Below are 25293 nucleotides of genomic sequence, written 5' to 3' on the forward strand. Positions count from 1 at the left end.
CGCACTTTGATTCTGTTATTATAAATACTTTGTATTTATTCTTTTTCTTTGGAATCAGTAACAAAGTATCCTGTCAAACTCGTGACTAGCAGGTTTTCCTTAAGCAGCACAAGGTGCCGTTGCTAAATTATATGTACTTCGCTTCAGAGCCAGGTTTAACCTTTTAACCTTAGGGTTCTCTATGGTACAGTAGGAATTAGGGCCCGGTTTAACCAGTAGGTAAGGCCAAGGTACCCAACAGTGATGGTCCACCTTGTAGGAGTTGGCAGCTTACTGTAAACATGTATGAATATGTGTATTGCACCAGAGACAAGGGAAGATACATCAGTGCAGACAGTGAGTAGATCCCTTCTCCTGCCTCCAAGTGGACATCTCTGTTAGATCTTCATATGTCACCTGCGGTGATTCTAGAATGTCTCTTGAACATTTTGATGGGATTTAAATTGTTTACATTTTCTGTTGTTCCAGTCACATCCATGCCGGCTACCAACGAAGGCTGGCCGGACACATTTGGCTTTGGCTTGGGTGGCTTTGGTCCCTGTTATATACTTTGGGTGGAACCCGGAAGCAGCGCACATTCAGCTGGTCTACAGTCAGGTGACCAGGTCCTGGAGGTGGAAGGAAGACCAGTAACGTCACTGAGCTGTGAGTCTTTGGTACAGCTAGGACGGGAGTGTCACAACGTGCCACCCAGCATTGGGGTAATTTCAAGGATCCAGCAGGTGACTGTACAACAGAAGCCACAGGAACCAATTGGCCTCACATTGAGTGGATGGAGACCTCTGCAGGTAGACAGTGTTAACCTTGGTTCTTCTGCATCTCAAGCTGGGGTCCGTGCCGGGGACTACCTTCTCGAGGTCAACAGGGTCCCTGTCACCGAAATATCTGAAGCCACCCAACTGATCTCGGCTTGTGAGGGTGATACACTACAACTGGGACTCCTGCGCGTGGGTCACAGGCAGAGCAGGCTATATAACGCCAGCAGAAGAGGATCAGAGAACGCATGCCAAGCACAGAAGCTGAAAGCTCAGGAGTTCAATCGTAAAGTAAGTCATGGTCAACTCATCTCACACCTCCCAAGTGTCCCTGTTTAGTTTTGCCACTCCCACTGTCAGATCCAAACCCCAGTATTACTCGTTTCTCCCCTGATGCCCCTCTTTTCTAGGAGGTCAGAATGTTTGCTGGGTATGAGGGCTATCGCAGGGTTCTACAGTCCTAAAAGCCCCGATAATGTGTATAGAAACAGCAGGAAACGGCTCTAATGTTCCTCTTGTTACATAAGCCTCGGTTAAAAGTCTCTTGCATCAGGTTACATATTATACCGAATCCTTTGCAAGGTGTTTTGTGTTCTGCTCCCCGGAGGCACGCGAAGCATTCCATGGTGTGATAACGAAGCGATTTCTCACTGCAGGCACAAAGTCACACTTTTCTGCGACACTGCGTGGATTGTGTGATTCTGGGTGTTTTAATGTATGAATTGAGTGATAACGGCACGGTTCCGCACAATGCTGTAAGGCAGCTATTAAGATAGTTTTGTAACCAAGGGACTGGTTTTCCTAACACGTTAAAAAAAACAAAAAACTGCAACATCACACAAATCCGCGTCCCAACTCCCGGCGTCCCAGCCACGTATCAACACACAAACAAGCACAGGAGAAAGGAACACCCAGGAACACCCGGAGAAAATTAATATCCACAGAAGAATTTTCTCTACGGGTTTTCTATGGTAAGACGACCAACCTACCTGTTTCTCCTAAAGAAAGAATTTTCGGTCGATCAACCTCGTTGGGTCAGACCTTCAAACCCAGATTTATTTTTCATCAATCCTATATAAAGTCTGATTTTTTTAAGCGTTCCTAAACTAAAGTAAGGGGTCCATAAAACGCACCACCAATGATAAACCAACTCTAATTTTACCGGTTCTGGACCAAATCTAGATAAATTTAATGTCGAACCTCGGGGTTGTATGGGAACTGCCACTTCCAGAATAGTCGCTTCTATTTTTTTTTTTACCCGATAACCTTATTTGCGTTGGATTCCTCATAACTAACTTGTGTCCCCCAACATCAGGACCTCACAATTTGTAATATTACAAATGATATTATTAGTAGGAGCCAAGGATAGAATGCTGAAGGATCTGCTGGATAATAGCGACATGAGACAATTCTAGGAAGCACAGAGTTGCCCTTGAAATGTTCGTTTCTCCACAACTCGGTATAATTCACAGATAAGTGAATAAATCATTGGGTCGTGAGATCGAGATTCCAGAAGACCTTCCTTGTCTTCTGGCCTTTGGTTTGGACCAAACCAAATTTCTGTGGTGGGTATAACCAGCCTCCTGAGATTCCAATGCTGTGGGTCATGACTTCCAGAAATGGAGACAAAGACCTTTGACGGATAAGCATCATGTCATAGTCCCTGAAGACATCTCCTGAACCTTTTCAAGCCGTTGACTCTGGATTTAAACGTTATTTGCCTTGACTTTTACAGCGTTGTTCTTTGGAATTTTCCTGCAGCTCGATGAGGTCCTTGGAGAGCAGCCGGCCCTGAAGGAGAAGGTCTTTTCTCTACTGAAGCAGTACGCCCAGGAGAGGAAGGTGGACCGGTTGGCCTACACGCTTCCCATGATCCTCACTGAGGAGTCTCAGCATCGCCTCATCGAAAACATCAGGTATCTTCATGAATTTGTAGACCGTTTAAAAAGTCCCGTCTGATATAACATCTGCCCCGTTTCCTGGTTAAAAGCTCAGTATTCTTTCAACTTAAAAGGGTCAAAAATTCACCGCAGTAATTTTCTAGGGGACAGAGGATGATATAGATCTATATAGGGGTGCCTTTGGTGTGCGCTGATAGGTCCGTATAGGATTTTTTTTTGGAGATCCAGATAGGATTATTTTATCGGATGTAAAGTTTGTCCTTCGCGGCTCTGGCACGAGGGGAATTAGCGCCGCATACATTCGCATCCCAGCCCCGTTCTATTTTTGCCGTCTGTTGATCTCAAGGCTTTAATTCACAAACCCTGGAGCACCAAGCCGAGAGCAGGGGACACGGGGGGGGGGGGGGGGCTTTAGCCAGATGTGGATATGTATAATAATACGCCATGGACCCTGCTGCCTGCTGTACTTAACCCTTAGAGGAACGAGAGACGGCAGTGTACCTCTTGGGTGATCAGGTCCCCCGTGTCCCGCAGCTCGATGGGCTGGTTACAGGGGGGGGATCGCTGATCTCCCCAGATGGTCCATTTAAACTATGAATGCCCTTTTAACGCTAATATTTGAGTATAAATATACAGATCCCTGTATCGCAGATCACATGATTCATACATAGCGGACTACGATAGCCTCTCACCTCTACCTGCACCATACTGGTAAATATTTCAGCAGCCGGGGGTTCTGCATCGTTAAAAATAGCCTGTTCCGCTCCGTTGGAAACGGTGCGATATGCTGCGTGTTACAGAGGGCTCTGGTCCGCAGGCAGCAGGCTGATCCCTGTATAATAACGCAGGCAGCGGTGAGCGTCCCAAAGCCCCTTCCGCTGCTCGAAGGGTTAATCTGAATGAAATTCTAAGCTCATCTAGAAGATTTGCCGGCTGATCTGTACAAATGAATCGGCGCTGAGCGCGCTCGAGTATCAGCAGCCAATGGGTGCGCCAGGAACACGCCATGACCTAATGTGTTATAAAGCGCTATCAAAATTCTATTATTATTATTATTTATTATTATTATTATTATATGCATATGCAAGTATTTACAAAGTACTTTGTCTCCTTTGGATAACCCTACAGGAGAATGAATATGTGGATAGTGTTTGGTGTTAAAACTGGGGTAAATTTGATATCTGGGACAGCCAGATGCTGTACTTTATTGAAATTTGGGACAGTTGGCAGGTGTACTGGTGACACAGATTTCACGGTGATACAGTCTGTAAGAAATTATGATTATTATGATTACTTCAGGTAAAATACTCAATTCTTCCGCTAAATGAAGCCCCCGGCCTCCGCTGATAAATGCACTATAAACTACCCATGGCCTCCGCTGCTGAATGCCGCGTGCGTCCCCCGGCCGCAGACACCAGGATCTCATTCTGCATCTCCCTGTAGGTTCTGCTTTCTCTTTTGGATCGCGGGAAGTTCTTATTTAAGTCCTAAAAGAAATATGGTAGCCGCAAGATCTCGCTCCTACGTATCGCACTCCCAGCCCACTACACACGCTAACCCCAAAAGACCTTCTCTGCTTTATAGACCATCCTCGGACTCCTGTCTGTGACCGATATCGCTTCTCTCTGGGGAACGGTTGAATTAATTCAACGCCAACCGCCGAGCCCAATGAGGACCGGTAATCACGGCGAGGGACCTCGTTACACCCAACAGATTTATTATTATCTTTTTATACAGAGTTCAGCATCGCCGGGCGTCTTGCCAGAGGCTGCCGGTGGTGCTGATAATATCGCTTCCCGTCTTAAACCCCCCCTCCCCGGTGATGGACAGTCGGATGCTAACATGCTGTCCTTATGGTGGGGAAGCTCCAACCCCCCCCATCCCCACCGGCTAGATGCCTGCCTCGGTTTTAAAGGTCTGACTCTCCCTCCGTAGACATCTCCTGCCCCCTCCCTCGCTGTCTGCGTTCCCCCCCACCTCCGCGCGCGTGCTGGCAGCGTTCCCGGCTCCTCTGGGCTGCTGGAAGCTCTTTGCAGATGCTTTGGGAGGCAGAGCGGCCGGTGTCTCCGGGTACCACGTTCCTCCGGGATGAGCGCTGGGTTCCTCGAGTGACGATGAGCGCCTCCGGACCATCATGAGCTGCTGGGGGTAAGTCGTACGGATAACTTTTTAACCCCTTCGCTGCTGGAGAGACCCGGCTGCGCCTGGGAAGACCGCTGTCCCTGGGGTGAAGGGTTACCCCTTCGGGGGCCGGGGAGGTAGGATCCACCTCAATCCATTCACAATATTCCTTCGATGTCTCGTTGCGTTCCGACCTTCTCACCGGATCGGACAGATTGCAAGCTCTGTGGCACCAGGATTTTTTTTTCGTGACTCCCCATCCCGGATAGTCTACGCCGGTTTGTGTTTGGTTTTTCTAAGCAGTAACCGGTAAAGAAGACTGGCTGAACGTAATGGGAGTTGCGGCTTAGTGTGGCTTAGTGGTTGCATTGGGTGTATTAGCCGATGGCGTGGTGGAGGAGCGGAAGGGGCTTCGATTTTTTTGTCCAAGCACGGCAGAGCTTGATGGGAGTTTGCCCAGAGACATCGGAGTAGATGCAGCTAAGGGGGGGATTACTTGTTGCTTGTTGACTGCATGATGGGAGTTGTAGTCTGCAGAAGCTGGTGGCAGCAGAGGAGGGGGGTTTTCACATCTTTACCTAATGTCTCTGTCTACTCCAGTCTCGTCATTCTCCTTGGGTTTATGTATTGTAAAAAGCGATGCTCATATGGTTGGCGCTTTATAAATGAAAGATGGAAATAATTATAGTAGTAATAACAAAGTATAAAGTGTTTATAGCAGGCCTCCGATTCCCAGCAGAGACGTTACAGCTCGGCGGTCCTGCGATGAGTAATAGTTTTTGGCCCCAAACCTGCGCTTTTTCCTCTGCATTGTGAGTGTGAAGCGCTGGGGACGTCCGGCACGACATGCTGGCTGCTGACCAACGCGTCTCGCTGGCGGGGGGGGGCTGAGATTAAAAACGTACCATCTGGCCGTCCGAAGCTTTCTAGATTTACTGCTTTATCCCCCATCGCTGCAGCGAGACCAAAACCCCCGGTGCCGCCGAGTAAAGGACCTTATCACGGGCATGCAACAGCAGACCGACGGCGTGTTACTGCGAGCGCATGTCATGATACCGCGAGCACATGCCCCGGAACACGGGACAGCGGGTAGAGCTTGGCGGGATAGAGGGGCAGAATCGGGACTGTCCACACAAAAGCGGGACAGTTGGGAAGCATGCATTGGGCTATTTCTCATCTCTTTGAACTATTATCAGCTAATAGGATGACTGCATTTCATCAAAACAAGCCAGGGCGGAATAAAATCTTTGCACCCTGTTAGGATTTAACCCCTGCATCGATTTTTTTCCAATTAATATCGTCTTTGCAAAGAGATGAGAAATAGTGGGTAAGTGGAACAGCCTCCCAGCAGAAGTGGTAGAGGGTAATACAGTGAGGGTATTAAACATGCATGGGACAGGCATACGGCTCCTGAATCTAAGACGAGACCAACGACTGATTAAGGTTTGAGTCTTTACAGCAGGAGAAACAGGCGACTAGACGGGGGCCGAATGGGGGCCGATCTGCCGGCAGACTCTGTTTCTATGACATACAGCTTTTCATTAGCACCTTCTGCCGGCTCTTGTTCACAGTCGGCACGCCGAGGCAGTAATATTTCACCAGCTCCAAACCGCTGGGATTTTACACAATAAAACCCCAAACGCCGCACGGAGCGCACGCCGGCCGCTGCTTACTGCGCATGAATCCTCAAGGTCATACAGCAGGTTTGGGCTCTCATCATAAGAAAATATCACGTTTATTGTTTCTTGTCATTGGGCTGAATCATCAGCGGATCAAAAATAACCCGGCGGGTGATGAATCAGCCCCTCGTAAATAACAAAACGTGATAAAAGAGCAGCGATTCGGGGGGAATGTGCTACAATGTGGCAGCGTAAAGGCGCAGTTCCACTTAGACTAAATAATTCCACTCTCCAGCACAGCGAGGGAGAGCCCATGGAAAGCCACAACGGGCACGCCGGGGCCTCTGTCCCGGCACTTGGCCAGGCTGCCGACGGACCGGTAAATCTTTTAAATCGCCCCAAAATACACACAGACCTCTGATTCAGAGCTGCCTTTGCCAAGCATGCCGGCTGTTAATGCTGAGCGTCGGGATATGATGTCATCGCGATGGAGCACTGACATCGTGATCCCACCGCAGGAATTAAGAAATGTAAGAGATGGGGGGGAGAAAGAGGAGAGAGAGCAAGGAAATAGAGAAATAAAGAGAAAGATATAGGGGAGAGATAACGAGAACGAGGAGAAAAGGGAGAGATAGTGGCAGCAGAACATGGGTTCCATCTAAGAAGAAATTAACCCCATTTCATGGTATTTTAATGGTTAAAATCAGCTTTTCTTTCAAAAACAGGGAAATTTCTAAGGGACCCCAAACTATATAGTATATTTTTTTTAGCCAAACCAATCTTTAAGGAACAAGCACCCCAAATCCAAATTTTTCTCATTGAATACCTTAATGCCATCTTCAAAAATACGGAAAAAATACAGAAACGGGTCATCATCTACAAGTTCAAAAAATGCAGAAATACCCAAGAATAACTGACTTTTAACACATTTTCTGTCACCAAATTTCCCGTATATTAAAGACCGCCCCCCCCCCCCGAGCCACAATATCGACCATATTTTGGGGAAACGTAGCTAATTAACTCATTCATAAAAATCATTATTGAGGCTTTAAACACAGAACGAGCCGATCGTACGAAAATCTCACGCTCTGCAGGACTATTTTTCCGGGGGATTTAGACTTCTAGCTCGAAAATATTGATTTTCTGTTTTTCTCTTTTAAAAAGTATTTTCTCGCCCCCGTGCAAAGTATAATTGGAGGAGGGAGAATCGATGAGGATCGCTTTCTAGCCAAATCTCCGTTCAAATGGAACACAGAAGAACATTGCAAATGTGACCTTGTGTATTAACCAGGCTACGGCACGTGGGCATTCTCCGATTACAGGAACTCTGCGTCGCCTACCTCCAACCCCCTCTTTTTTTTCCATAGAAACCCAAAGATGCAGAAACATGCCTCTCTCTGAGACCCAACTCCCATCACCCTCAGCCTGCACGATCTTGTACAAAACAGAAGATCAAATCAGGGCGTGTTCTGATGGTTAGCGTGAATAAACGCGCTGAAATGTGATTTGTCATCAGCAGACCCGGAATTTTAAAGGAATAGAATATTCTAAAGCCGTTTTTGCCCCCAAGCAGCTTGTGTGTGCCACCTTTGCCCCAAACAGCTTGTGTGTGCCACCTTTGCCCCCAAGCAGCTTATCAGTGCCATCCTAACCCCCAAACACTACGCCTTCTGTTGTATTACCCAAACAATTAACCTGATGTTGTCCAGCCTTTTTATAATCTCCCCGGAGGAGCTGGGTTGGAAGCAGAATTGAGGTCAGGCAGGGAGCTTCTTATTTTGGGTAACAAGTTGTGTTTCACAGCTCTCCGTTCCACTGAAGGAGTCAGACTGATGAAAGTGTTTACTGAGCAGCTGATAGATAAATGGAGCAGCCTCCCAGCAGAAGTGGTAGAGGCTAATACAGTAAAGGAATTTAAACATGCATGGGATAGGCATTTGGCTTTTGAATCTGATTTTTTTAGGCTGTAAACATGTGGTAGGGTTATTGTCATCCTCAGAAACTGATGATTCTGATTATTCGGACCATAGGCAACATTGCCTCGCGCCATATGTGAAGGCGAAGGTGGCTGTCGTGAGCCACTGTCCCATCTCTTCTTATGCCCAGTCCAGGTATCTGCTACCACCCGCACCTTTGTCTTTCCATCTCCATGCGCATCCAGCCGTCGGCGCTCTTATGTCATCAGGCGGCCGATGGCCTTAAAGTGCCAGGGCCGTCTCTTTCATCGCCAGCGGGTTGGTCAGAAATGTATTGTAGAGCAGGAGATGGGTTAAGAGAAATGTTCTACTGGCAGCTCAGTAAACTCCCTCTCTTCTCTGCCCACATTTTATTGAAATTAGAGAGCTGAGATCCTGTGGGCATTGGTTCTGATTGAGAATTCACATCTAACTCATTACCAGCTGCTTCTCATGGGTCTGACGAGGAGAGAGGAGGTGGGAGGGCTCGCCGATCGCGGAACACATCACATAAGATACATATCCCGAGAATAGAGAGCGCGATTCCAGCACCACGGATAGCAGCTCAGAAACCATCGAGACCGAGACTGAGCGGTGGATTCACGGGACACGGCGGAGATAATCCCGTCCCGTCCAGCTGTTGACCTCCTAAAGCCAAGGGAAACTTAGAGGAAAGGATTGGGGGTTGACTGCCCCCCCCCCTGATACAACATGGGGAAACACCATGGCTTTTCCAGACATTTCCGGTACGTTATATGACACGAGAAAGCGTTTAACCCTTTCGGCATTTACCTATTTAATGGAGCATTATAATGTAATAGTAATTATATTATTTGAAGCTGTTCTACGAAGAAGTGTTGGCCGGGGTTGAGAAACGTCTTTAGAAAATGATACATAAAAGATCCAAAATGGGAAAAATGAAATCTCTTTCTATTTAAGTTTTGTTTTTATGAAAATATTTCAGGTTGTTTTGTTTTTTTTACGCCGACAGCAATTGTCGGAGATGGAGTGGAGCACCCACTGACAGCTTAGTACTTTGCGCGAACCCTACAGATTCTCAAGGAGACAAGTTCTATCCTTTGATCTTAAAATACCAAAGTGGCAAAGGCAGGCAGCTGGATACCCGCTCGCTGAGTGATGCTGAGGCAGAGATGATGGCTTTTATCTCACTGCTGAGATAATTATAGGATGGGTATTCGGCTGGTAGATCTTCAGAGAGCTTCTTCATCTGCTTGCGGAAATGTCAGGTCTCCCGGGAAGGAGAAGAAAAAGAAGGAACAGTGGAAAGGGTAAAAGGACGTGTAGGGAAACGGTGATCAGAGTTTGACGCAGGTCTTTTTAATAGTGGGTTAGAGGAAGGACATCATAGATCCTACAGAACAAGAAGAATGTCGGCGTAACTGAGATATAAGCTGGGTTCCTTCTTCAGAGAAAACATCTCTAGCAAAATCAGCTAGTCAAAGGCTGTAATGGATGGTTGGATGGAATGGGACGTTATGAAAGTCCTTGACCTGTTATGAAGACGCGCCTCGTTCCCTTGGTTATTACGTGAAAGCGCTAGATATCTAGTTTCTATGTCCTAGATTCACTAGTGTCTAAGTTTTGTTGTGTAGTCGTGATTAAGTTCAAAATATCTTGGATAGTTACCATGGAGTTCTAGATCCCCCTAGTTGATATAACTAGAACCTAGTTATACTTTAGTTCTTACATCTGTTCCGTAGAGGTTCTTGATTTGGTTGGTGTATAGAAATGTTGTTACATGGACGTTCTATATTGTTTAAGTTGATAGATGGATGTTGTGCATTCCCTGGGATTACACAGTAGTCGCTGTGTGTGTTAAGTAGACGTTTTTGATTTAGTTTGCTGGTGGATAGAAACGTTAGCTTGTTACATGGAAGTTCTAGATTATCTAGAATGCTTTATGAACATGCTAGAACCATTGGACTGTTACAATGAATGTATTCTTTGTTTTATTTATGACAATGTGCTAGATTACCTGAGTTTTCTTCTTTTATTTTTTTATATGTTGTGGAGAAGACCCTTTTTGGGGTTTTCAGCCGAACATACATTGTACTGGACGTCATCTAGCAGCACGGGGATCTATATCAATAGTTGGCCTGTACCCCTTAAACATGTATTTTCATATTTTCACAGGATCTTCATTCCAAAGAGGCACCGGCAAAGATTTGACCACGTGGTGTCCCAGAGTCTCATCAGCAAGATCTGCCGAACTCGGAGCGAACGCAGCAACCGCCTGCGCAGGAGTCGTAGTGAGGACCACCATGAGAGGTTACTGGTATCAACGCGAGCCGCTCCCATCCCACACTGCCAGGATGAGCTGGGAAGGGGACTGAAGAAGAGCAGCTCGTTGATAGCTGGCAGCGTTGGCACAGGGAAACCCCACAGGTGGTTATCAAACCCCGCTTTAGCCAAACGTCCTTCCATTTCCAAATCCGACTTTGGATACTTTGTATGTTCTTCTTTTGCCCCCTTTATCTACCCCTAACGCATCACCGCTTCTTTACTCCCTGCAGGACGGTACGGGTTTGTAAAGGCAGCAGTAGCTTTGGTTTCACGTTACGTGGCAATGCTCCCGTCTGGATCGAATCCGTTGTCCAAGGTATAGAATCTACATTATTTAAAACAGAAGTTGTTCAATGTTTACGTATAAACCGTTTCCTAATGGTTTTCAGGTTCTCACAATATGAGAAGCACAGACGGCCCACTGAGTTGATTATTCACTACTACGGGATATGGTGGTTTGAAGATAACCTTGGGATGAGAATTCAGAAGAATAATCATCATTTTTTTTATGTATTTTCTGAAGCCATTGCAGACCTAGGTTTTCCCAAATCATAAGTAAACTTCCCAGGGTCCTTCCCAACCTTGGCAAAGATTAAAATTAAATTATAAATTCGCCCAAATCCATTGAGTTCTTTAAAGTTCTGTTGAGTTGGGATAAACCAAGTCAAACATGGACATGAAGACCAGAATGTAACCTATGCTGATGTTCCTTAGTACAGAAGGTCCATGAATAAGGGGCTCTGGCATTGTAAAAACTCCTGAAACCCTAAACGGATCCCTGACAGCAAGTGTTGATACATAGATATGGATTAAATTAAGGCTCTCCAGTCCTCAAGGTCAGAAGGTAACCAGGTTTGGGATTGATTCTTGACGCATGATAGAGAAGTTGTCTAATTAGGCTCTATTATTTCCCATATACCACGGATGAAGTCACATATAGTCATATCCTATGGGCTGCATGATTCAAGATAGTAAGATGGGTTTCATTATATTAAACGGTTAATTCCGAGGCCATTAAGATTATACGTAACAGAAAGCATTTGGCTCCTAACAGTCCTTCCTCTCTACCTCACTGTGTGAGGGGCTTCCATGACCGAGGACAACAAAATCCAAATGGGATGGTCACTTTTAAAGGTATTTCTAGACTTTGGGAAGGTTCTTACTAAATAAAAATAGCTAAAACTATCTGACTATTTCAATCTTTAAAGGTTAAAATTCAAGGGTAGCGGTGGCATTAAGTCAACTGAATAGGGACGTCACGCGGAGATACGATGACTATGAGAATGTAATGGCCTGTCTCTTTACAGGCAGTCCTGCGGAGGTGGCCGGACTCCGAGCTGGAGACAGGATTTTGTTTCTCAATGGTCTGGACATGAGGTGAGGGAATGGGGGAATAAATGACACGTTTTGTACATAAAACCCACCGTTTTTGGCATGCAGAGAATGTGGATAAGTTTACGGCATGACTTTGGAATACGCAGGGGATCAGAGGCTTTTCATGTCTGCAATCAGTTGGTTCTCCAAGAAATACATTAGTGCTGAACTCCAGAGGCAGATCCCGCGTAGGAAAAGTCCTCTCTGATCCCATGAACCATCATACATCCCTGTTACCTTCTTGAGACAGAATGTAATGGGTTAATGGTCTTGGGTTGAGCCAATAAGGGTAGCCAGCTGGAATCTGTCCCATATGTGTGTGAAGCTAAAAACATCTGTATCAGACATGGGCATCTACTATTTTTTCCCTTTTCCACATTTTATTTCCTTAATATATATATATATATTTTTCATACGTCCGCACGGCTTCTCTTTCCTCGCAGGAACTGCTCGCATGAAAAGGTTGTCTGTATGCTGCAGGGGAGTGGGGCTATGCCCACCTTGGTCGTGGAGGAGGGATGTGTCGCTTACTGTTCAGGTGAGGAGCTTCATGGGTCAGAGGTCTATCTGTGCAGTACTTTAGTCTTGGCTTTAGATACACATTCAAAAATTTGGAGTCACTTAACTGTTTTCACTGAAAATAAGGAGTGATGGGAGTGATAGAGGGCCATTGGAACGCAGGAGTGATGGGAGTGATAGAGGGCCATTGGAACACAGGAGTGATGGGAGTGATAATGGGCCATTGGAACACAGGAGTGATGGGAGTGATAAGCGAACTCTGTACGCCTATGAAAATATTCCAATTTAAAATCAGCTGTTTCCAGCTACAATCGTCATTTACAACATTAACCCCATCTGTGCCCGATTTCTGATCCATTTCATGTTATTTTAATGGACAAAATCAGCTTTTCTTTCAAAAACAAAGAACAGCATTTCTAAGTGACCCCAAACTTTTGAACGGTAGCGTGTTTAGGAACTTCAAACATTTTCACTGTTATTGTGAGTGACTCCACTCAGAACCCACAACACGAGGGGTTCTATCTGCTGTTAGAGATATTGTCACATTGTATCTTATTCCTTAATTGTATGTAAAAGAATCACTGTTTGGCAAACAAGGATTTTTCCCGCAACCGTAGGAGAGAAGCGGACAGATCCCCGTGCTGCCGAGGGACGTGTTGGGCTTGGTGACCATAATGAGTTCCCGAAGGCTGGCTCTGGCTGCATGTCCTACAAAGATAGACTTCCCTGATCGATATTTCTCTCTCCTTCCATAGATCCAGACTCAGATACCCCGGTCCCAACATCTGCCCTCACTTCCATTCAGTGGGTGGCAGAAATTCTGCCGTCCAACATCCGCATTCAAGGTCGGAGTTTTAGCCAACAACTGGAGCATCTGCTGACCCCCACAGAGAGGTACACCGTGTGCAAAGGACTGGAGAGCTTCTTCCAGCACAGGTATCGTCTCCGAGTTGTTGCTGTCCGCTTTATTTCAGTAGTCACAGTGTCAGATTAAGACTGAGCCATTCTACAGGGTTAGAACACATACAAATGGCTATTGAGTACTAATGAGAACCCCACTAAGCTCTGAATGCAGCACATTGAGGTCCCTGAAGGCCAAGGTGGACATCCAACGAGCCAACGTCTCATGCAAAAGGGTGGAGGTCCCTGACTTGTGATGCTTTGTGTTCTTCTAGGAACATCGACACGTTGATCGTGGATATTTATCCCGTCCTGGACACCCCGGCCAAGCAGATCATCTGGCAGTTCATCTTCCAGCTGCTGACCTACGAGGAACAAGAGCTCTGCCAGCACAAGATCGCTCGGTTCCTGGGGTACAAGGCAGGTCAGAGAGCCCCATAACCCAGGACCCCTGTCTTACCCCCATGTGCTCATCTGACCATATTCCCTGATTGTGGAGGGGGGGCAGAACTACTGGTGGTGTAACCATAGTAACATCACTGGAAAGGCTACCTCTCCAGCAAAATCAGTCGCATATAAGATGACGCTCAAGCGATTTAAGGAGATTTTTAAAGAACTCCTGCCATTGCCCCCCCCCCCCCACATCCAAAGGACCACATGGCCTCGGGATCGGCCATGTGCCAGGTCCCTTAACTCTTTAATGCCCAGAAAGGTGAAAATGACTGTGATTTTGGGGGGATTATCTAGCAGTACAGCCATGGAACAGGGTTAATGATTCTCTTTACCAGATTCCCCCTCTCCTTAAACTCCCATCACCAGCACTGAACATCTGTTATCTGCCACACATCTGTTCCTCAGCCTGTATCCCTCGTTACCATGACAACCGCGGGTGGAATATGGGGATTACCACCCTAAATCCAGTTAGGCGGAAGGGACCGCGCCACGCGGCCTGGCAATTAACTCTGTTGGTGCTGGTCATGTTGTCATAGCAACGCCATCAGTTATTGTACTTTACTTACCCAGCCCCTAGGATAGGAACTAATTACTTACTGCCTGGAAGTAAGGGGTTAAACTGCATCAATATACAGTCTGCGCGTTCTGTCGTCGATCTATAAATCACGATAGCAGTTCTGTGTATGAAAAATATTTATTTTCTCCTCTTTAGCAATGTTTGCCCTCTACCACCCCTGCAGGGATGCTGTTCCATATACTGCACGCTGTTGGTGGGCACCTATTCTGTAATGGTTATGTGTCTCTTTTCTTTTATTGGTGATCCTTTGAAGCTGCCGTGGATGGAGAGACAGGACCCCCCGTGCGAGGCTCTGTCCACGGGCAGATAGGTTACCAGGGCAGTACGCGTACCCCAGGCGTGGAGGAGGTCAAAACAGGTGAGTGACAGACATGTAAATTATATACATTATCCAGCTGTAAAGACCCAAACCTTAATCAATCTTTGGCCATATGCCTATCCCATGCATGTTTAAATACCCTCACTGTATTAGCCCCTACCACTTCTGCTGGGAGGCTGTTCCACTTATCTGCCCCAGTTTTTTAGTGGGATTACCGCTAGAAAATGCCAAAATAATTATTCCTATAATTAGTTACCCCTCTTGGAGACCCTGAATAACCCCCCCCCCCTGTGTTTTACCCCCAACTAGGAGCCCTGTGTGACCTTGTGGACGTTGTTCCTCGCCTGACCCCCGGAGAAAGACAAGCCGGCGATGGGACTTCTCTCCCGGAGACGCCTAACCCTAAAATGGTTTGCATTGCACTCTTACCGGTTACTGTGCGCATAATGTTCCATGTTGGTCCCAAACCCATAGTTGCTAACTGTCCCAATTTGATTGGGAGAGTCCTGACTTGTGGGACTTGTATCCCTCTTTTAAGGCTGCTCGGCACACGGACACGGGCGTTGCTCATGTGCAATGTGAGCCATCTGTGGGCTGTGGATGACATCATGCAATGTGGATGACATCATGCAATATGAAGAACGATAACATATATTTAATGAAAAGAATATTAATCTTTAGAAAGGACAGAAAAAAACAACCAGTTCCACAAGGGTTAAACATTCTTACGGCTTTTATGATTTGTTTAAATTGGAGAGAGCCATCCTCTTTCCGGCATATTCATTATTTTATGATTAATGGTTCATTTAATGGGTGTTTTCACTTCCTTCCTGTTAATTTAACAAATTATTGCATTATTTACCGAGACACACCCATTTCATGATTTCGTTTTTTTAATTTTTGGTTTCCTGGATCCAAAACAATATACATTATATATTTTATATATTATATAACATGATATATATATATATATATATATAATATATAATATTATATATATATAATATTATATATTATATATATATATAATATTATATTATTATTATTATTATACGGAATTTTCCACTATAGAAATATTTTTTATATTTTTTTTCTGGAGAAAACACACCAAATATTCTCTAATTTCTCTATAAACCCGCATCAGAACCGTTTAGGTATCAGATCCTTTTAAGCTGTTTTCATGGAAGTTTGTGTCTTTTTTAGAATCTTGATGTACATAAAAACATAAGTTTTATCAAACGGGAAATTTCTAAATTTGGAGAAATTAGCAGGAAGATTCCATTGGTTTCCATGGAGACCAATCCGCAATTTCTTGATATGGCGGCAGATAAAAAAAAAACCTCTCAAACATTCAGCCCCATAACTTTCTCGGCTTCTTCTCCCGGTCCTCAGATGTCTGCCGTTTACGCCGAGCTAGAAAACCGTTTCCTCAACAACTTCCAGGGAAAAGCGAGCAGCGTGAAGTCCCGCGGCCCGTGTAACCTCTTGTACGGAGCAGGTAGGTGCCACCAAACCCAACGTTCCTTCTCTGTGTTCTACAAACTCCATGTTCAAGAGGGAAGATTTTCCACTTGGGACATATTGTCAAAGCGGAGAGGCTCCTTAATGGGGAGGGAAGAATCCCGTTTCCCACATCGTTATGTGGCTAATTAGGTTCTTTTAGGGTAATAAGTAGGAACATTTGGGTTCTCCTGTACCTGAGAAGGTGACAGAGCTGAGGAAGGAGTTCTCTCCCTGGTTCCCCAGCATTCGGGACGCCTTGTGATTTGGGATCCGTTCACAGCTTCTCCCCACTATCACTTATTATATAAGGAGTAAGACTCGGTACCATGACTTGGAGAAGTCTCTTCTATCTTCGGAAGCTTCCAGATGAACCACAGATTCAGGATTATGGAATCCCTGCTCGCTATGCTTGCCGTTGTGCCTCTCGTTCAATTTGCTCTTGCATCTCTTCCCAGGAGAGCGAAGGTTGCCACAAGGTCCACCCTCTGACCAGTGTCCTCCGCGGCCACCTAGCGCCCCATCTCCCAGCAGCTCGGAGTCCAACCCGTACGTGAGCCTCGACGGCAGCCTGCCTTCCTCCCCGACGCACCGCAAGATCTTCACCTTCTCCCGGCCCAGCCGCTCCAGAGACACAGACCGCTTTCTGGATGCGCTCAGTCGGCAGCTGGGCCAAAATCTCACCCTCACTGACCAGTTTCTGACCTCGGAGAACGACTATGAAGAGGTACTGGGCAAAAAAAAACAAAAAGTCCGGGAAGTGACATTTCCACTTAATTAAAAAAAATTGGGGTGCAGAGAGGGTTCTTTTTTGCCTAAACATCTGGAAGCATTAAAGGTTCCAAACCTAGAATCTAGAACATTAATGCAAGAGACGCTTCGTGTTCCCAGTTCTAGATAGAGATCAGGTCACCTGATTTGTTAGACATTTGTTACATTTAAGTTTTTAATGGCTTCTTTATTCACTGCGTTACCCCAGGCGTCTTGTTTTGAGGGTCACTTGGTCAACTTGTTGAGTTTCTACTTAATTTGGGACACGAGGCAGCACAACTCTTGGGTTTTGATCAATATTTTGATGGCCCTCAATCACCGCCGTCTGCCTATTCTTATAGATGACTTTCCAGGACGAGCAGTTCAGTTGTCTCCCCCGTGAAGCGAGCAGCGCTAGTGAATCCATGAGCAGCAGTGAGGATGGAAGCTCCCTCACCTACTCCTCCGTGTCCGACCATATCCCACCTCCCCCGCACAGCCCTCCTCCTCCTCCACCACCTCCCCAGAACCTACACTCCAGGGTCATCACGACTCTCAAACCCGACCCATCCAAAGGAACCCAGACTCCCTCTCCTCGAGGAGCTGGGAGCACCTCCCATCCGCTCCCCCCCGCTCCTCCGCCTCTCCCTACTGCCCCGGTACCCCCGGCCCCTCCGCTGGACCCGTTGGCTCACCGCGGAATGCACCGGCGAAGCGAGTCCAGCCACATGAGCGTGAAGAGGTTGCGCTGGGAACAGGTGGAAAACTCAGAAGGGACCATATGGGGTCAGGCAAGTACAGAAGAACCGGGGGGGAGTTTGTTTCAAAGGAGGAGGAATGTTGGGGCAAGAGGCTATTATATCAAACTAGAGGGTCAGAGGGTTAGATGTAAGCAAGTTTTACTTAAAGAGAGGGTGGTAAATAAATGGAACAGCCTCCCAGCAGAAGTGGTAGAGGGTAATACAGTGAGGGGATTTAAACATGCATGGGATAGACATACGGCTCCTGGATCTAAGATGAGACCAACTAGCACCCCGTCCGTGGAAACAACCGCTTTCAATCTGATTATTTATGACCGCCAGGTGTCCGGTACACCTCGTGTAAATATTTCCCATCTCCATCTTTCTGCAGCTGGGGGAGGATTCGGATTATGACAAATTGAGTGATATGGTGAAGTACCTGGACTTGGAGCTGCATTTTGGGACCCAGAAACCATCACGTAAGCCATCTTAGCTCGTGACTTGGGTCGTTTAACCCCTTGATTACATTTTGCTGCACACCTTCTGTGTTCTCAAACTGGAAAGGAACTTTAACACTTTATCACTCCCATCACTCCTGTGCAGCTTCTAAAGAGCCATTGGAACACAGGAGTGATGGGAGTGATAAAGGGCCATCGGAACACAGGAGTGATGGGAGTGATAAAGGGCCATTGGGACACAGGAGTGATGGGAGTGATAAAGGACCATTGGAACACAGGAGTGATGGGAGTGATAAAGGGCCATTGGAACACAGGAGTGATGGGAGTGATAAAGGGCCATTAGAACACAGGAGTGATGGGAGTGATAAAGGGCCATTAGAACACAGGAGTGATGGGAGTGATAAAGGGCCATTGGAACACAGGAGTGATGGGAGTGATAGGAGTGATAAAGGGCCTCTGTACGCCTATGAAGAGATTCCATTAAAAATCAGCCGTTTCCAGCTACAATAGTTATTTACAGCATTAACCCCGTCTGCACTGGATTTCTGTTATTTTAATAGACAAAGTTCGCTTTTCTTTCAAAAACAGAAACATTTCCAAGTGACCCCAAACTTTTAAATGATACTCGTCTATTGTCAGTTTTGCTATTATTGATAATTGATATAGTTCTATAAATTAAATGTCATCTAAAAATTGTAATAAAATCTCCTGTTCTGTCTTCCAGTCCTCCCGGTTTTACCCGAATCCTTAAAAAAGAAAGGTGCTGTTGAAATTCTGTCTCACAAGAAGGCCTACAATACAGGTACCCCCATAATGAGGACCTTTTTTTTCCTAGAGTTAGGAATGCGGGGGTTCTAAGAAATCAAAGGGGGTAACGTGGCAGCCATTGTTCCCCCCCAGCCATCCTAATCGCGCACTTGAAGCTCGCCCACCAGGAACTGCGGCACGTCCTTATGACGATGGAGAACGAACGCCTGGAGCCCTCGCACATCAAGCAACTGTTACTCTACGCTCCTGATGAAGAGGAGAGGAAACATTTCCAGGAATATGGGGGCAGCCCCAGCAAGCTGAGCGAACCGGATCAGTTTGCGTTACAGGTATAACCCCAGCGCCATCGTACGCTCTCATGGACCGCTCAACTTACTTGTTTTGGGTAAAAAACCTGCCAGAACAGGGCATCCAATTTAATTAATTTCCAATAATTGGCCAACTAATCCGTCTGTTATTGTAATTCACCCGGTCACCACGAACATTCTAAAGTAGAACACCCTGAGCCACCAATAAAAGGGAAGCCAAATGACCATCGTAGGGAGCAGAAGAATCGCAGACACTGTTGAGTTATCTGAGGTCCTTGAGTTTGAACTTGACCAAGGTCCACGTACCTTCGCACCGGGTTTAATTAAACATCCAGTTCACCGACGTCCCTGTACCCAGGCCGATTGAAATTCTCAGTAAACTGGAGTGTTTTTTAACCTAATTACTTAGTGTTCCTTTGGCCGAGAGTCTTCCACCCCCCCCAGTTTGATTATCCAGTGAATTAAAAATTCACGCTCCCCGGTTTATTAAAGCGTCTCGTTGACTGATATCCTTGTACTCCGGTTAAAGCAAGTGCTTGGCTTACTGCGGTTCTTGTACTCCGGTTCATTAAAGGGTTTGGCCGGCCGAAGTCCTCGGATCCTGGTTAATTAAACTGTCGAGTTAACCGAAGGGCTCATGCTGCTGTTAATTGAAGTCATCCATTACACCTTATGATGTTTTTAATGACAGGAGGGCCATCCGCCTCTCAAGACAGAACCAGGGCTGGTAGAGACGGATCCTGGGATGTTAAGCTTGGCTTGAATGGGTATAGAATAATAGAATAGAGCCCACAATGAGTGTGGGGTGCGGTGGGGTGCAGTGGTGTGGAAATGTACAACAGAAAAGCAGTGAAAAATTCCCAATTATATTATTCACAAAGAGGGGCTTTTTTTACAGAAGCTAAATTGACTTAGTTTAACCATTTCAGCCTTGATTTCAAACGTGAAATTCATTGATTTTCTTAGTTTCTGCGTCAGTCTCCTTATCTGCTTTTGTATAAATTAATTGTAAAGTAATATTGATCCTCAATCATAGATTAACGTTCCATGTAAAACATGAGGATTGACAGAAAGCGACCTGAACCAGATTAAAGGGGTTAATCCTCCCAAATGACTGACGAGGGAGAAGCAGAATTATCAGATGGGGTGGACGGCTCGGGTCAAAAGGGACAGTTCAGTTCTAGATTTTTGGACACTTCTGAACCTTTTCCTCATTTTCCTTTCAGATGCTTTCGGTTCCGGAATACAAGATGCGCCTACGGAGTCTGCTCTTCAAGAGCACCCTGCAGGAGAAGACGGAGGAGATCCGAGCCAGCTGCGACTGTGTTCTGAAGGCCTCCGCCGAGCTCAACAACAGCAAGAAGTTGGCCAAGATCCTGGAGGTTTGGCTCTTCCCGTTCTTCTTCCCCGCTGTAGACTTTTGGGGCTGATGAAATGGCTGTTAATCGTTTCTTATTCCGAATAGAACGCTGCATACAATTTACATCTTTCCTTTTCACCGAAAATGTTTCTTTACATAATGACATATTTTCAGTTAAAATATATATATTTTTTTATCGATTTCCAACCATGGCTAGAGTCGAGTGCATGGGCGTCTTTCGCATTGGGTGGGTTGTTAGTGTATCCATTGTGTGTGTTGTGTGTCAGGGCTTTGTGTGTTGTGTTGCTGTCGCACTGCATGTAGGAGAGCTCTACCTCCTACTGCCGTCTTTGTCTCGGTAATTTGCCGTGGTTAATGCCGGCACCTCGCCTGCTGTTCTGTAAGGCAGCTGTATCTTATTCCAGATCCCCCGCACGCTCCCTGCCAAATGTGTGATTAAAACACGCAGTCATTACCCTACCCCAAAAAAACACCCGTCTTAACTCTGTCTCTGCCGGGGGGAAGATCCACAGCGGGTTCCGACATTGTAAACCCAGCCGCGTCGGATGTTAAAGAACATTCCGCCGGTGAAATTAGATATGATATAACTGATGTCAGCCTGCCAAAGGATTATAATGCGAACAGGAATTCTGCTGAGCCGGCATTCTCGGGGAACGCGGGGTGGGGGCAGACAGGTAACAATTAACCGATGGAAAAGGCCGCTTGGTGTGAAAAAACAGTGGAAAACTTTTGTTTAATGAGTCGTGTGGCAGAGCTCAGCACTTTCTCATACAGGGGCAACTCCTTCCCGTCTCACATGGGGCTGAACAGTAGCGGTGACATTTTTGGGGGGCAGGAATGGGAGCCTTAGATCCCCCAATTTACGGACTAGAGGGGGGCAAAGGATCCGATTCAGGTTATGGAACAACTGGATCAGTAAAATGTAAAGCACTGGGAAATTAAACTGGAAGGTTAAACAAGGCATGGTTCTTTTATTAGGATTAGGGAGGGAGGCTTGCCCCAGTTTTAAAACTTTTTTTGGGGTTGTTATCTGGCACACGGGGCAAATGCATGGTTGGTTGCTGGTCGTCGGCGCCCCATACTCCCCCGATCTGCAGATCCAGCGCATATCTAGCCGTTGGGCTCAAAGTTGCAGAGCCTCCCTGTGATTGTCATTCCGGCCCTGGTTATGTACCTTAAAAAAGGCTTATATCCCCATAGCAACCAATGGAATGTTCGTGCTCATTGGAACATTATGTTCATTGCTATGGTGACAAGACCACTTTTAAAATGTTTCACCAGAATCACTTATTTTTTATACAAGACCCGTTGGGTTAATCCTTCTTCTGGTCGCTGATAAGGATGAGTCAAGACTTCATGGACGTGACAAGGCTGGAAGATTGGGTCGGTCTCAAAATATCTGGTTTAAAGTTTCCCTCAAACAGCTCAAATTTCCCAGAAGTTTAGTCCCTGCGATGGAATGAGTTTGCCTAAAACTCCTTAGTCTATCCCTTTATCTAGATAAGGAAAAATAATGTTTTGGGTTCTTTCCGACATCCACTCATGAAGGACATCTTCTGGTGGTAAACCCTGTTTGGTGGTTGGTTCACAGAACACATAGACATAAATGCCGTCTGTGTTTGGTTTGGCAGTTTGTCCTTGCCATGGGGAACTATCTGAACGACGGACAGCCCAAAACCAACAGGACAACGGGTTTTAAGATCAACTTCCTTACAGAGGTATGTGCCAGTCCATGGACAACTGTTTGATTCCTCTCCGTGTTTTGGCCTCCAGCCCGTTGTGTCCTTCAGTTGCTATTGAAGTTGTGGGGGGGGTTTGTTTATTTTCAACAGCTCAACACCACAAAGACAGTGGATGGGAAATCCACCTTCTTGCACATTCTCGCCAAATCTCTCAGCCAACATTTTCCAGAACTGCTGAGCTTTGCCAAGGATCTCCCCACCGTGCCTCTTGCTGCCAAAGGTACCATCTCTACCCTCAACCGCTCCAAAACCAGTGCTTGCCAAGATGTATGTTGACATCTCTTACTACATGAGTGACCGAAGTTATAGTTCTCCCAGCAAACCAAGAGCCCCCTTGAGCGGTCCTTGGTACAGTTTCCATGTGTAAGGACCTTTTTGTCTAGAATAAGGTCTACTATGCCGCACCTTCATCGGGATGACCACACTTTGATGTTGTATTCCTCCATGCTGACCTAAGCCCAGAGGACATTTCTGATATATTGATATATTAAGCCAGTGTTAGTGAATGTATGTAAAATGTGAAAACTCATACTTTTGTAGAAAAAGTCCAAACACAAGAATGACCTAGCGCTATTACCACCTGCCGTTGTGTCTTATACGGGTTGTTTCGTTCCCAGTAAATCAGAGGTCCCTGACAGCAGACCTGAGCGACCTCCACGCAACCATCCAGGAAATTAAGAGCGCCTGCAGCCGAATGCCCTGCGCCCCCGACGACAGGTTCCCTCTCACCATGAGTGTATCCAGTCTCAGGGCAAGCGGAACGTCTCGGAAAATGCTACATTTACCTCATAGTTCCATAAGAAAATAAATCAGTAATTCTAGCTCCTTTACCATCTGAGTGAAGTTTCCCCAACTTGGGCTGAATTTCCCAAGTTTTTTCTCAGTAAAAATCCACCTTCGGTCTATTTAATCGACAAACTTGACCCCTGGTGAAGAGACTCTAGTTGTCCAGATAGATAAAACCTTTGTTTTGGGGTCTTACAAGCTGTAGAGCTCCATAAGGTGGTTGGTCAGGTGGGTCGTGACCAGCTCTCGCTGTGGGGGGGTCATGCTATTTGTAGGTTCTGGTTCAGCCATACTTTATTTTTTGGGATCCTTGACCATTTCTTCAGACGTTCCTAGAGAACACCTTCCCGTGTATGCAAAGCCTGGACACCCTGCAGCATCGAGCCATGGAGGACTTCTACAAAGTCTGTTCATTTTTCGGAGAGGACCCCAAGAGCTCCACCACCGAGACATTTTTTGGGATATTTGCCGATTTCATCAACAAGTTTGAGGTGAGGTTAAAGTTTTTAAAAAACTTTTTTTTTAGATTACGTTATAACTTACACTTTTTTTTATATTGGCCCAAATTAACAATGTGACCTGTACCCTCCACTTTATGATTAAAAAAAAAATAGTTAAATCCTACTTTTGTGACATTCTTTCCTAAAAATGAGAGTGGGCCACATTCCTCCTGTGTAAAATTATTAGAATTGTGGAAGAGATAAAGATCTCAGAAATTAGTAAATCAGTTTGTTTTTTTTTATTTAACATCTACGCTTGATTTTAAATATGAAACCTCGTTATGTATAATTTTAGAAGTTATCGTGTCAATAAGTATCATAAGTAGATAAATGTAAAGTTATGCACTTCGGGGTACGGAACGCACAAGCAACCTACACCCTAAACGGTAGTGAATTAGGGGTAACGACAAATGAGAAGGATTTGGGAATTGTTATAGACAACAAACTAGGCCTCAATGTGCGACGTCAGTCTGCGGCCGCTAAGGCCAGTAAGGTATTGTCGTGTATAAAAAGGGGCATCAAGTCGCGGGATAAAAATATAATTTTGCCTCTGTATAAATCAATGGTAAGGCCGCACCTTGAATATGCTGTGCAATTTTGGGCACCTATTCTAAAGAAGGATATCAAAGCACTAGAAAGGGTGCAGAGGCGGGCTACAAAATTAACCCCTTAAGGACAATGGGCGGTCCCTAAACCCATTGAAAACAATGCATTTTGAGCCCGTACATGTACGGGCTTTGTCATTAAGGGGTTAATAAAAGGAATGGAGCGCTATAGTTATGAAGAAAGGTTAACTAATTTAAATCTGTTTAGTTTAGAAAAACGGCGCCTCAGAGGGGATACGATAGCATTATATAAATATATTCGGGGCCAATACAAACCCTGGTGTGGAAATCTGTTCATAAACAGGACTATGCATAGGACACGGGGTCACGCGTTCAGACTGGAAGAAAGGAGATTTAGACTAAAGCAGAGGAAAGGGTTTTTTACAGCAAGGACAGTAAGGATGTGGAATTCTCCTCCTGCAGAGGTAGTTTTATCAGAGTCGGTACAGACGTTTAAACTGCAACTGGATGGATACTTGGAAAAACATAATATTCAGGGATATAATCGTTAATTATGGGGAAACAGCTTATTGATCCAAGGAGAAATCTGACGGCCATTTTGGGGTCAAGAAGGAATTTTTTCCCTGGTTAGTGCAAAATTGGAAAGAGCGAAATCGGGGTTTTTTTTGCCTTCTTTTGGATTAACAGCAACAAATTAACAGATATAGGAAAGGCTGAACTTGATGGACGCATGCCTTTTTTCAGCCTATATAACTATGTAATCTTGTCCACAGAAAGCTTTTAGTGACCTTCAAACAGGTGACACTCAGTTGCCACCAAGGAATCCCTCTCCACCCGTCTGGTAGCCGCTCTCTCCCTCCCCATCTGGGAATCGGATGGTAGCCCACCCTGAGACGCACAGCGCCGGCACTTCCAACCGGCGATCCTGGAAAGGCTTCATGACCGTGGCCATGGAGGAGGCCGGGTGAAACGACAGAAGATGGAAGGATCCGGAGCC

General features: G+C 45.8%; 1 protein-coding gene across 1 annotated transcript; it reads left to right on the top strand.

The window, feature by feature from the left end:
• Positions 1-476: 476 nt before the first annotated feature.
• On the top strand, positions 477-25141 carry LOC149285822 (delphilin-like). Its single transcript, XM_089494872.1, has 22 exons — positions 477-1046; positions 2517-2671; positions 10506-10757; positions 10886-10971; positions 11963-12032; positions 12473-12567; positions 13304-13484; positions 13724-13872; positions 14732-14836; positions 15107-15207; positions 16190-16295; positions 16756-17024; positions 17410-17838; positions 18179-18266; positions 18970-19047; positions 19146-19342; positions 20548-20703; positions 22334-22420; positions 22535-22664; positions 23062-23180; positions 23557-23721; positions 25070-25141. Exons 1-22 carry the CDS (start codon positions 477-479, stop codon positions 25139-25141), a joined length of 3660 nt encoding a protein of 1219 aa, XP_089350998.1.
• The last annotated feature ends 152 nt before the right edge of the window (positions 25142-25293 follow it).

Source organism: Sceloporus occidentalis, unplaced genomic scaffold (genome assembly GCF_023333645.1).
Source record: "Sceloporus occidentalis isolate IW3139 unplaced genomic scaffold, rSceOcc1.0.p SCAF_76, whole genome shotgun sequence".
Lineage (NCBI taxonomy): Eukaryota > Metazoa > Chordata > Lepidosauria > Squamata > Phrynosomatidae > Sceloporus > Sceloporus occidentalis.

Bases quoted from the DNA above. Each gene is read 5' to 3' on its own strand.
- LOC149285822 (XM_089494872.1), top strand. From the start codon at position 477: ATGCCGGCTACCAACGAAGGCTGGCCGGACACATTTGGCTTTGGCTTG. The intron at 15,208-16,189 runs GTTTGCATTGCA...CCCGGTCCTCAG, and splicing joins AGACGCCTAACCCTAAAATG to ATGTCTGCCGTTTACGCCGA. The intron at 18,267-18,969 runs GTAAGCCATCTT...TCTGTCTTCCAG, and splicing joins TGGGACCCAGAAACCATCAC to TCCTCCCGGTTTTACCCGAA.